The sequence below is a fragment of the Hypanus sabinus genome, chromosome 2 (genome assembly GCF_030144855.1).
Source record: "Hypanus sabinus isolate sHypSab1 chromosome 2, sHypSab1.hap1, whole genome shotgun sequence".
Taxonomy (NCBI): domain Eukaryota; kingdom Metazoa; phylum Chordata; class Chondrichthyes; order Myliobatiformes; family Dasyatidae; genus Hypanus; species Hypanus sabinus.
The window spans coordinates 66986621-66999784 of NC_082707.1; the positions used below are offsets into that span (position 1 = coordinate 66986621).

At 38.2% G+C, this 13164-nt stretch overlaps 1 protein-coding gene across 4 annotated transcripts in view; it reads left to right on the forward strand.

Moving 5' to 3' along the window:
* The first annotated feature begins 533 nt into the window (after window positions 1-533).
* Window positions 534-13164, forward strand: part of pax3b (paired box 3b) — a 90083-nt gene continuing 77452 nt past the window's right edge. For all 4 annotated transcript variants that reach the window (XM_059989393.1, XM_059989385.1, XM_059989375.1 and 1 more), the window contains exons 1-4: window positions 534-621; window positions 1453-1685; window positions 3180-3309; window positions 3854-3988. In XM_059989393.1, coding sequence (XP_059845376.1) covers window positions 534-621; window positions 1453-1685; window positions 3180-3309; window positions 3854-3988 — 586 coding nt within the window. The remainder of the gene's footprint in view (window positions 622-1452; window positions 1686-3179; window positions 3310-3853; window positions 3989-13164) is intronic.

A 13164-nucleotide genomic window follows, 5' to 3' on the forward strand; every position in this document is an offset into this window, starting at 1 on the left:
GCTTTCTGTTCCTGCCGCAGCCGCACGTTCGCTTTTTATTTAAAAAAAATCATATTTCCAGTGATGGGAAAAGAAGATTGCAGGGATTGGCCAATCAAAGCACACGTTTCCATAGAGAAGAATCTCGCTTATTCGCCAATCAGAAGACAGGGGTCTCGATGGAGCCAGGGGTGGAAGAACTGATAAATTCTCCAGGTCACCGTCCCATCGACTCCTGGCTGTGACCACAACTCTTAGCCCCTGAATCATAGTTGTACCTGTCACACGTAACAGGGCATCGCACGAACCACCATCAACAGCACCTTCAGAAACTTCAGCAGAAACTCAGTCAACTTTCTTGAGATCGCCGGTTAAGTATTTGGGGGTGTCACATCTGCTGAGAACAACTGAAACTGAAGCTTAGCTGTCCTGAAGTCGACTGGTCTGAGTGGATTTACCTTAAAAGTGACCATTATTCTTATTGTTTAAAATATATATCTCTCCTCCTCTTTCGACAACCCACTGAATATCTGGGACTGAACGTGTCCAAAAAAATGAGCACGTTGGCTGGACCCGTCCCAAGAATGATGCGGCCAGCCCCGGGACAGAATTACTCTCGCAGCAGCGGTTTCCCACTGGAAGGTGAGCTCCACATGCTTTAACTGATCGAGTGCCCCTTAGCTTCGTACTACGAGAGAAAAGCCGTTTACGCGCGTCCACGGGGAATCTTCTGTGTGAGACAACGGCAATACATCATGAAACTTGCCAAATAATAGTTTGTTATGCGACTACAGCTGTACAGGCCTATTTAGTGAACTCATTTTCAAAGTTTCTATTATCTCATAAACGTACTTCTCCAAGTATCATGTTCAGTGTATCCAGTAAGTAATTCTAATATAATTGAGGAGTTCGTTGGTGTTTAACACGGACTGACCACGTTTGTGTTAAAAGGAGACAAACTGTGAAAAGCAACAGAAATAAATCCACTTCATTGGTTTCAGATATCCGAAGTTTGGCTAGTTTAAACAGTTTTACTCCTTGAGCATGTGAAAAATTCAATGTGATCAATCCTTCCCTAACTCGTGATTTTATGGTATGTTATAAATACGCTAAAATAATTTTTTTACGTAACGGGGCGGAATAGTCTGCTTATAGAAAACAGATTCAAATTGTTTGGTATCATGGTTTTATTTGTGTTCATCGCAACACATCCGACCTATCGCTTCCAACTTCCATTTTACAATTTGAAATAATGTTGTGAAGAGACATCAGTGAATAGATTTTAAACTTTCAGTTCTGAAACTCCGAACAGTTTCATTTGAAAGCAGTTTCTACAAATGGACTCCGCACGATAGATAAACACTCCCCTTCACCCATATGTTATAAGCGTTAATGAAATATTTTCAGAGTTTCTTTCCACTTCTCTAAGTTGCACGATGTCTATTAACGCTACATTTTTTTTACTGTAAATAGTGTCAACGCCTTTAGGTCAAGGAAGAGTGAACCAGCTCGGAGGAGTTTTTATAAACGGTCGGCCTCTGCCAAATCATATCAGACACAAGATAGTGGAAATGGCTCATCACGGCATTAGACCATGTGTCATTTCCCGGCAGCTGAGGGTCTCCCACGGTTGTGTCTCTAAAATTCTCTGCAGATACCAAGAGACGGGATCCATCAGGCCAGGGGCGACTGGGAGCAAACCCAGGGTAAGTCGGACCACTTAGTAAATAAATTGATTTATCTTTTACAACCTGGACGATGCATCTTACAACATCGCGAAAAGCTTTGTTACGGCTCCTCTCCAAAGTGAACGGATAGCGAGCGCTACTATTGTCCGTGCGCGTTCTACGAAGGTTCTTCAAATGCGGACAGTTAAATCGACTAAAACTACCTGAGGATTATAGCACTTTACCATTTTTAAAACTGTGAATCAACATTTCCTTTTGCTGAATTTGTTCCATTTACATCTGTAGTTACGCATTCACTTACCGTACTCAGTTACGCCTGTCATAATTGAGGCACTGCAAATAATTTGATCTAATCGATCACTTTTAAAATTCGCTGAACTTTTCCTAACATTTTTAATATGATACTTTGAAAACACGGCGTTATATGGCAGTGTTTGTTTGGTTCCATATATTCACAGTTCATTTAGAAGTTGCATAAATTTGATCAACTAAAATGAGTATTTTAGTAAGACTTCCAAACGTCAAAAATAAAACTTCTCACAGAAATGAAGGTACCTGTAAAAAAATGGATTTTCTTAGTAAGAACACGTAAGGAGTAACATTTTTATATTGGCTTAATACTTTTCATATTACAAAAATGGTAAAACTAATTACAATTTTCAGTTTGGTAACATGATTAAATAGGGTTCATTAAAATCATAATAAACGATTAATTTTCCATATTCCTCTCATACTGTTATCTCATTGATATTATTTGCTTTGTACACGGCCAGAAACATAGATTTACTTATGATTTTTGCTGTACAGTATTACATATTTTAAAATATAAGGTGAAAGGTTATCTTAATGTAAATAGATTTTAACAAAACTTCTCCATCGAGGGTTTTGGATTTTAGATGAAACAGCAGCTTACTGTATCGCACCTATTCGGGATGGCCAATGCCATGTTTATACTGGAGAAAACACTATTCCTTGATTCGTAATTCAATCTTTAATGTCGGTGGTTTTGACACAGACAATTAAGCACGCAGGTTGTAATGGCCAGCAATTATCGTAATATAGGTCATTAAACACAGGAATCGTACTTTAGTTACCCTGCATTTTCGATAAACGTGACTGCAAAGTTCGAGTAGCGATTTGCAGTGAAGTTACCAATCAATAAATCCCTTTTCGGTCCAATTTGACTTTCGTTCTAATTCCTCAAGTAAAGTTTCGGTCGTGAGCTATATCTGCGTGCCCGACAATTATGTCCAAATGAAGTGCTACATATTTCACGTGCAAAGTGTATCAAACATTGAATTTTGTTTTGCATGGATTTTTCCCAAGATTCCGATATAGAGCTGTTATTCAGCTACTGCTGCGTTTGTCGTAATTAGAAATTGAGTACAAATTACTGTTGTATTTGATTTTCAAGTCGGAATGTCTCTGAAGTGGAGTAGTTTACCTGTCACAATGAAGCAAAGCTGTAAATAATATTTTGTCCTCTCTCTTGTCATACCATTTCCAATGAAGCAAATGGCAATACCAGATGTGGAAAAAAAGATCGAAGAATACAAGAAAGAGAATCCTGGAATGTTTAGCTGGGAAATCCGGGATAAGCTATTGAAAGACGGCATGTGTGATCGGAATACCATTCCCTCAGGTTGGTTGGTACAACATTTGAGATCTGTGCGAATTGAAGTAATTCAAACAATATTGTGATTAACATACAAACATAACTACTCTTATTTCCCATAAACATGAACATTTCTGCAAATGTAAATGACGTCCAGCTGCACAACAAATAATAAAGGAAACCGTACCTCATGATGTTAATAAGTTAATTCAGCATTTCAAAAAGTTCCATTTGTATGGTCCTTTAATTTATTATTTTTATTAAAATTGTTAAGAAACAATTCCCCGTGCTAAAATTGAGCACAGTCAATGTCTTATATAGCTTTTATGGACGGGTGGTATTTGCCAGAGATCGGGCTTTTGGAATGTCGTTGATCATGAATGTAATGTTTCCCTTGAGAGAAATATCCATTTGATTATTTTTGATGGATAAAAGTAAAGTATAATCGCTTTATCCCAAATTATAAATGAATTATTAAACTTAATATTCTGGACTTTTGTTTCATGAATGGAATATTGCACAGGAACTTGAAACATTTTGTTCATCTTATTAAACATTTCCTCCAAACAAGTGAGTTCAATAAGCCGAATCCTGAGGAGTAAATTCGGGAAAAAAGAAGACGAAGAGGAAGATTGTGGAAGAAAAGACTATGAAGATGGCGATAAAAAAACCAAGCACAGTATTGACGGCATTCTGGCTGATAAGGGTAAGGATGGAATTTATTAAATTGTACGTTTTCTGTGATTAATATTTCTGTCGACACTTTATTTAGTTGATGCGAATTAAGGAATCACTAAGATTGTATTGTTTACATCATTTGGACAAAGTCTACTGTAACTGCGAATGGAAGTTCATTTCACCAACACTGGGGTAGAAGGAATCACGATGTTCCTTGGAGGTTTCAACAGAATGGCCACGAACGTATTTGCCGCCAGCTGCACATGCCTAGGTGTTCTTAGCTTTGTTTTGCGGTTTTTGGCATTTCCCGGAGTGAGGGAAAGTGAACGGAAGTATTGCTTTTGTTTCACCCTGTGAGTTTTATTGAGCTTGTTCAGGTGGTAAAGTTTACGCCAAAGTGTCAAAACAATTGAACAAACCTAGCCATGGGCGGCGATATCAAAGTTCGAGATGCAATCAGAACAAGACTTATCAGCACCGCAACCTGTTGATAGTTTGCCGCTTCGTTGTGCGCGAAGATAAACTGATTTTATTTTCACCTTATAACATCTGACTGTAATTTCATTGATTTACAGATAATGCCGGCGGAGGAGTAGGCTTAATATTGTTGTACGGATTATTAGTGTAGACCGTTTTTTATTGATTACAGAGCAATAGAGCCAAATAACACCACTTAAATGTGTCAGCTCCATCAGGAACAGCAACAGATTACGTTTGTTGGAGGACTTCACTTAGTTATTGCTAAATTCCTAATAAATTAAATGATGCCGCAATCAAGTAGAGATCGCAGATAATATATACAACCATGTAACTGTATGTCATTCAATACAATTATGCTATCAATAACTTCCTGTAATTTCGATTTTAGTGTCGATTTCAAAGACCATACATGGTTGTTTTAAATTCTAATCGACGTTTGAGCTTGCAGCATTTTAAAACAGGTGTTCACTTTGCAAATTTTTCTTCATTCGTAATCTTACTGTCAGTTTCCGAAGATGAAAAATAATGTTTCAGATAATCAAATAAGATCATGGTCGTAACGTTTAACACATTGTAGACTTTAAAAATTGGACGCTATTAGTTTAGATGTTATTATTTTAAACAAATAACTATGCTGGTAAAATTTACTGAACAATGTGAAATGTAATTCAGAGTGAGGGGACAAATATAGCTCTGTAGATAAGAGCATACCAGGCTAATTTCAACATGGTGTTACATTAAAACTGAGCCAACATTGGCTAATTATGTTTCAACGAGATCTGAAAATTGGAAGTGATTCGGTGCAGATGTGATTTGAATTGTCTCTAATTATATAATATTTGGAGTGCATTAATGGGATACTAATAATGAGAAAGAAGATACTTAAAGAAAATCAAACTTTCTAAGGAAATTTACTGCAACTTCAACTCAATATGTCTCTGGTATGTAACGAAACGAAAACTAAACTTCCGATGCCACTTTCTAAGCATTTCAAAATATAATGAGGGAAAGTTCAGCGTGGTGAATTTTGCATATATACTAGATACTGCATAAATAGTTAACAGGGCTCTCAACTTGTCAATTGAAGTTTGAATTTCAGGGCATTTCAGTGGAATATCACCAAGTACTTCTCCCATATCTACCATTAGCATTTTACAGAATTTTGCTGACTTTACCATAATTGAAAAGTAAAACGGAGCATTTTGGAAATAAGGAATAGGCATTATTTTAAAAATTCGACAGACTGCTTTTATTTTTGGGAGTTAGAAGGTGAGTCTATTTAACCCTTTGAGATTTAAGTACTCTTACCATTTTTGTATAATTGCACCTATCCTCGTTTCTGGATATTTCCCCTCCCACACGAAATCAATCTCCTTTTCTGTTTCTTAGAAACTATGAAACGGTTCTTTTAAGATTTGCTCAAGTATTTCGGGCATGTTTACACAGGAACAAATTATTTCTTTAAAACATAGGTGAACTTTTTTCCTGATTGCTTTGTTGGAAATTCACAATCATTCATGTTAAGGAAATGCGGTAAATAAACTAAGCCTGGTCAAGATATACGGAACCTGCGCAGATAAATGGGAAATCTCATGGCTAACTGGGGGAGGGGGTTCTGGAACCAACATTTATATAGACAGTCCCTAGGATCGAAGACTTGCATAAACTCCATGTAGTTTCTAGAGTTGACGGTGTGGAAGGAAACGCGAAGTGCAGCGGGCGTTGGATATTTAGGGAAAACAAAACTGCTTCAGATGCGCAAAATTAGAAATCAAGCAGCATCTTTCGAAGTAGGCACAGAGTTAACGTTCCAGGCATCAGATCTTCCAAATGAACGGTGTCTCTTTTATTCTTTTCTCAAATGATGCCCGCCTTGTTGAGAGTTTCCAGAATCTTTTTTTTTAATTGTGGGTATTTTGAAAGATCGCCTCGCTTCCTCCGCCATTTATTCTAGGCTTCTACCTAGGTTGCATGGACACGTGGGTCTGGGTGCCATTGGGAACGCTAGTCCACTCTGAATTCCAAGAAAATGACGGGAATGTTGCTCGTTCTAATGAAGCCTTTGAGAACATCCTTGGATCTTTGGTCTGTCCACATGGCGATCTCTGGCTGTGGCGTGTGGTGGGGATTCTGGTCGTAGTGTTGGGGGTGGGGGGGAATGCGGACATGGTCTGACTATTGGAGCCAGTTTTATAGACATAGAAGGTAGACCAGTGCCGCAACAAAAGAAAACTTGGGCCCACTCACCACTATGCCAGTCTGAACTCATCCCATCTGGCTGCACATGGTCACTCTGCTCCCTCCTGTTCAAGCGTCCATTTGACTCTTTAACATTGATTTGTATCTGACTCTACCACATCCCCGTGTAAAAATAAACCTTCCCACTCTCACCATAAATATACCTTTAGGTATCTGACTTTTGGAGGGAGGGGGAGGGTGGTGGTGGAAGGGGAGTTGTCGACGATTTGCCCTATCTAATTTTCTCATTATCTTGTATATCTCCGCCCGGTCACCCTTTTTAGCACCCGACGCTCCAAGGAAAGCAAGTTTTGTATCCTTTCCTTAGATGTAATGCACCCTACGCATGCAAGATCCTGGTAAACCATATCCGCACCCTCTCCAAAGCGCTGTCCCTATAGTGTGGAGACTAGAACTGTACGGCATACTTCAAATGTCGCAGAAGTGAAGATTTATACAGTTGCAAGAATTAAAACAGAAACCCGACTTACACCAAAAATATCACCAGTTATATTTCCTATCATACTTTGTTAAGAAACAAAGATTCATCAGTTACCTAGTGCTATGATTTACCCAGAAAACATATTTCCTCCTATCCACGCAGATCTTGGCCATATACTGTACATGTGCAATTTAGAAATGTTTATTTCTTGATTTTGTTTGTGCGAAATCGCGTCAGAAACATAGCTCTGAAAGATTGGCCCAATGTCCATAGGACAAGTAGGGAGCTATAGGCGACCGTGAAGCTGTGACCTGATTCATGAAGAGCGATATTTCGTTTTTAGTCGGAACTATTTATTGATCTGATTGATATGCCATATCCAACTTTTGAATTATCCTGAATGTGTATTTTACGAGCTTCTCTATGGATCATAGTAACAATGAAAAGGTATAGCCGTGCCCCTTTTAACTTGTTGGCATTGTTGAGATTTGATTTCCTTTTTCTCCCCGCTAACAAAGTACCTTTTCGCAAAGACATGATTTGTTAATCAAAACATCGAATCTATATAAAAAAAGACTGGAAACTCTCGGTGAGAGTGGATAAATTTAAGTCCTTTTTAGCATTAGCCTTGCGCACAAGCTTTGACACAAAGTGTCGCTTGTTGCAGGAGTCCATAGACCTGCTCGGAATTCGCTGCAAATAGGATCTTGAGTAGACAAAAACGACCAAATGAGCTGGTCAAACATTTGTACAACTTTTCCAGCTATACAAAGAGGTCCTTGAATACACAATCCACACTTGGAGATGAACTTGGAAAACAAAGAAGCGTGAGTCCATTGAAAGTTACACTTTAGGCTTGGAAGGACAAAGCCTATGCCAGTGACAGCTTGGTCGCAACAAAAGAAGGCAACCTTTTTGTAATTCAGGGAGGGAAAAAGAACAGAAACCATCCAAACAAAAGGCTGAGAAAAGACATTTGGGCTTGCAATGAGGGATGAATTATTCAGTGATCGCCGGTAGCAGCCAGTTCTTGGAGTTTTATGGACTCTGCTTCCACCGTGGAAAACCAGCCATTTTCACCAACAAAATGTTTCTTTTGCCATCTTTTTAGACGTAAGATGCCGACTGTCATTCAAAAGCAAAATACAATTGGCACAGTCCGATTGAGCAAAGTCTTTGATTTAGGGTCTCGCATTAAATTGGAAGTAGCGGGAGAGAAAACGGCTAAGAATGCCGGCGGTTTCCTAGCAGTTAATAGATTAAAATTTAGCCTTTGCAATTTAATTTTCCAAAAGATTGTGGCTCAAGACTTGTAAGAGGTTAGTGTATTCATTCTAGGATCTCCTCGTTATTTTGGCACCATTAGTTTAAATGGAAATAAGTTATTACAGAGGAAAAATGTCCTTTACGTTCTAATCTTTTCAACAAGCAATTTATGTTGTAATTAACTTAGGTTCACAGGTAAACAATCAGTTCAAGTCACTGGAGATTTTATCCCCCTCTCGCAACGGCCTGGTAACATTACAGAGCTACTTATAACACGATGATACAAGGCATCCGAGCGTGGAGTGTTCAGCTTGTAACTTCCAAGTAGTTTGAAGAGGCCTCTGTTTGCACTTTAATAGCAAATTCTTTGCAAGCACAGCTGACAAACTCAGGGGATCAGAAGAAAAGAAAATTGTAATTTACTAAAAGGACCTTAAAATAAAAGTTTACGAAGCTTATAGTCAGGGAACTTTTCGTAATAACTAACTTTCAGTGAACTTTCTAATCTCGAACGCGATAGTCTTGTCATTTTTTTTAAAAAAGCCACATAAAATAATGCACCATTGAAGTTTTTATGAACTGTCCGCTGCTTTAAGAACCATTAGAGCACAACATTCTTGCTAAGTTCGCCTCGTGTTTAATTCCCTGTTAGCCATTTTCTCTTACATATAAACGGGTCGCTATAAGTGTTTCTGTCGGGGCTATATTTAAAGATTTAGTAGTGTAGTTAAGTGACTGAGGTTGCCCGATCTTCGCTGAATGGGACACTGTTTTCGCGCAGCTTCAGGCGTGGTCAAGCTCGATTTATCTGCAATCACGCGCAGGTCCAAAATTCAATCAGAACCCGGACCGAAGCCTCTTAAAGCTGATTAAATCGAGCCCTTTATTTCTTCTCACTTTCATCTCTCCCTGACCCGCCCCCAATTCGCCCGGGGCGCAAATTCGTGAAATTTCTGTCCCTTTTTTTTCTCTCTCGCAGGGACCGCTGTTCGAAGCAACGAACAAGTAAAGCTGCGAGTGGGGAACGAGATGAAATAGTTTTGGGGAATAAAGTTTTGAACGAGCCAATGCATTTTCGGTTCATGTAGTAATAGAATTCCTGACAACTAATAACTGTACTGCAGACACGCGACTCCCGGAGCCCATCTTAATATTTAGATGTAAGATTACGAGAAACAGTTGTGTTCATTCACTTGCATGTGCACGCAGTGACAAAGTGGCAACAGTGAGGATGAATGACAGAAAGTCAACAGACAGCAAGCACGATACTATTAGATAAGACTCCTTTCTCCTCTTGCAAACTATATATGGAATGACGGGCAAACCAAGTGTTAGGGGTTACAAGACTGAAAACTGACGATGAGTTTACTTGTGTTGAGCGGGCAGACGGACGAGAACGGGAGCATTGTGATAATCATCCCAATATTTATAATGACCCCTCATGATGACTCCTTTAGTACAACACCAGCCAACATTATATTTTGGTCTACACTGCTTTGAGAAGATAATATAGATGAGATTGCAGTAAAATCAATTATTTCGTTGACTCATCTCTTAGCCGTACATAAGTCTACCTACTATATGCAATTTGCTAAAGAAAACCTTTAAATTAACATATATTTCGTGAAAGCAGATCTGAAAAGCTTTTTACGATTCCTCGGGCAGTTTTCCTTCTGGCCAATCACACTTAACATTTTCTCGCACAAATAAAACAAACGAATTATATCTGTATCGGTAAGATAACAATTATAAACAAAAACAGTGGCCGCCGTAGGTTTTGTACCACCAGATGTACCCAGCTGTCTGCAATTGTACAGGCTGTATTGGCGTCTCAGACTGAAATTCAGTTTGTAAGCATGAAACCATAATTTTTTTTTCCTCTCGGAAATCAAAAGCCCGTTTTGGTTATCACGATCTTACGGTCTCACGCCCATGTGATCGAATATTCTTAAAGTGTACTGTCCAAGCAGTTCAATTGCATTAGGAGGCCAAAGTCTTTGCAAGAGATGTTTCCGTTCACCTGCAGGACTAACAGCGTGCTGCACGGTTGCATGTGCCATTCTCCAGTAAGATGATTGCAATCCTTCCCGGTGCATGACATTCACTTGTGCTGTTTCCTTGGTACTTAGTCCATTTGGTTTTATGGAATCCCTGAGGAAATTGATCGACAACCTCACACCAGAAAAGCTGGTCATTACTTCTCTTTGTCCTGGGCAAGGTAGCTGCTGTGCTTGCCTAGATAGCAACAAATGTAACATAAAGGCATGCTTGTTTTCTGACCAGGAGTGAAAGAACTTTAACCAATTGACATGCAGGCAAGAGCTTGCATGGAACTTTTGGAAAGTGTTGGGAAAGGAGGGCAGCAATACACATTGTAACACTAGAGCTATGGAAAATAAACACCAGACGGGACTAAATCAAACTAATGTACCCAATTTAATAATACTGACAATTCATTTGACATAATCAACTTATTACTAAACCATATAGACCAAATATTTCCCAGCTTAATTCATGGATTTTGTGCCGAGATTTGGCCAGTTGTTCATCTGGACTGGATGGGTCTGCACACAAAATGTTGACTGTACCTTTTCCGCCATGGACGCCATGGACATCCTAAGTTCCTCCAGCAATTTGTTCTAGATTTCAGCATGTGCAGTCTCCAGTGTCTGCTATTGAATGGTTTCCTATGACCAACTGTTTAGGTTCGGGCAAGACAATTGTCCATATAGATGAGGTGTAATTTGGAATTTGAACTCAGAAAATTAACTGGTTCAAGATGAGGGAAGAGTGTACGAGGAATATATTTGAAAATGCACTGTTTTTAGGCATACTAGGATAAGCACATTGAGATAGTTCTCCTCTGGGCTTTAGAAATAGAGTCAATTGTATTTTGCCAATTTTCTGGTATTAATATTTTCATATTTGTTGGTGCTGATATTTTCATATCTTCTGATGGGAAGCAATGAAAAATTCTGAAATTCTAGTGCCAAAGGAAACCTGTGGTAATTGTTTTATTGTTCACATTAAATAAGATAGAACCTGGTGTTGATTCTGTAGTGAAGTGAAATTGGTCAGATAGGCCTGTCTAATTACCAGCGTGAAATTTCACCCCTCCAGAGGTAGATTTCATGCTCCCATCACTCACAAGACACTGCAATGCAATGCCACATGGTGATGGCATCAGTCTCTGTATGCCAGTAGGCATTTGATTGCTAGGCTGTATTAGTGAAGCTTTGTATGATAGAATCAATAATCAGATTAATTAGTTTGTAGGTCTTGTAATTTGAATGTGAAAGTCATAACTGACGTGGCTTATGTTCCGTTTGTGTTTCTTTTTCTAAAAAAAAGCATGAGGTTTAATCATATAATCTTTTACAATATAGACCATCTCTTTTCTTTTACATTTTTCTCTAGATATTTACTTATTGCTAAATTAGTACAAAATAAAGATTATAAAGTGTATATTGCTTTCTCATGCAACAAAAATGTGAGGTATTATTTTAATTTCATAAATATTAAGCACAACAAAATAGATCACAACACAGAAATTACTGGGAAATTCTGCCTCAGGTCCAAAAGAGTTGGTCTACTTCACCTGTAGTTAGCATATCAACAAGTGCTGAACAACAGTTCAATAAAGATAAATTTTGAGTGCAAAATAGATCTAAAGTATACAAAATGACATTCAAATCAGAAATTATTTTATGGGATATATTCTTCAGTGTTATAACTTATTTTAAGGAACAAAGGAGATACGTTTGCCATTTAATTTCGTGTTACTGTCTGATAAACCTTTGATCATAATTAAATCACTAATTTCTAGCACATCATATCAAAACCAAATAATTTCACTGGCAATTATTCCAAAGAAAACATAGCTGCTCCATTAATGCACACATGTCTAAGAGAATTTCTGTTTGAATAAATACAATAATTCCACTCTGCGAAGCAAGAGTTCAAATCACTTAAAAACAATTGTGCCGGTTTTAATGTGATGAATTAACATAAATCAACTAGCTTTGATTACAAACAAAACATGTTTCTGATGGATAAATTTCTATTTTTATGATATGTTTTGGCTGGCAATGTGGGCATCAAACTTATACCAGAAGTTATCCCCAATCAAAAGTTCATGTTAGGTGAAATAGCAAATTATAATACAAGTTAAGGTGTCACCTGAAACAACTCCTTAGGATATAAATAAACCCAGCAACCAATTATGGCATGAAAGTCTTGTATCTTGTGTCAGTGTACCTGGAACACATGGTATCATTTTAATCAAGTGAGTTCATAGAATAACATTGCCTTCTTTGTCAAACAGTGCCTTTTTTTTGGAAAGCTGTATGAATTGCAGCAAGTTGAATTAAAATGTTATGTTTGGCCACTGTTCATATCCCGTGAGATATCTTGTGAAGCCGAATGTGCTGATGATGGCTGTGGCCATGCAGTTACTACATGCTAAACAGGCAGGAAAGGTTCCTCACAAATGAATTCATTGGAGTTTTATGTCCCTTTTTGCCCTACAGCTGTTTTACAACCTGGAATTAAAATCTGTAAAGAAACTTTTCAGTTGTCTTGGCCAAATATTGATCAAGTGCTTGTTTGTTGGTGCTGATGCTATTGTTGTGTGAAGAGGGGCCAGTAGCTCTGCCCCTTGTTGCTGAACTTTATTGTCATTGCCTTTTAACAACAGGGATCAAAGCTCTATGTTTTTTGCTTACAGCAGTTAAAGGGAGGGTACCTTTATTGTATCTAATGTAGGATATTTAAATGGA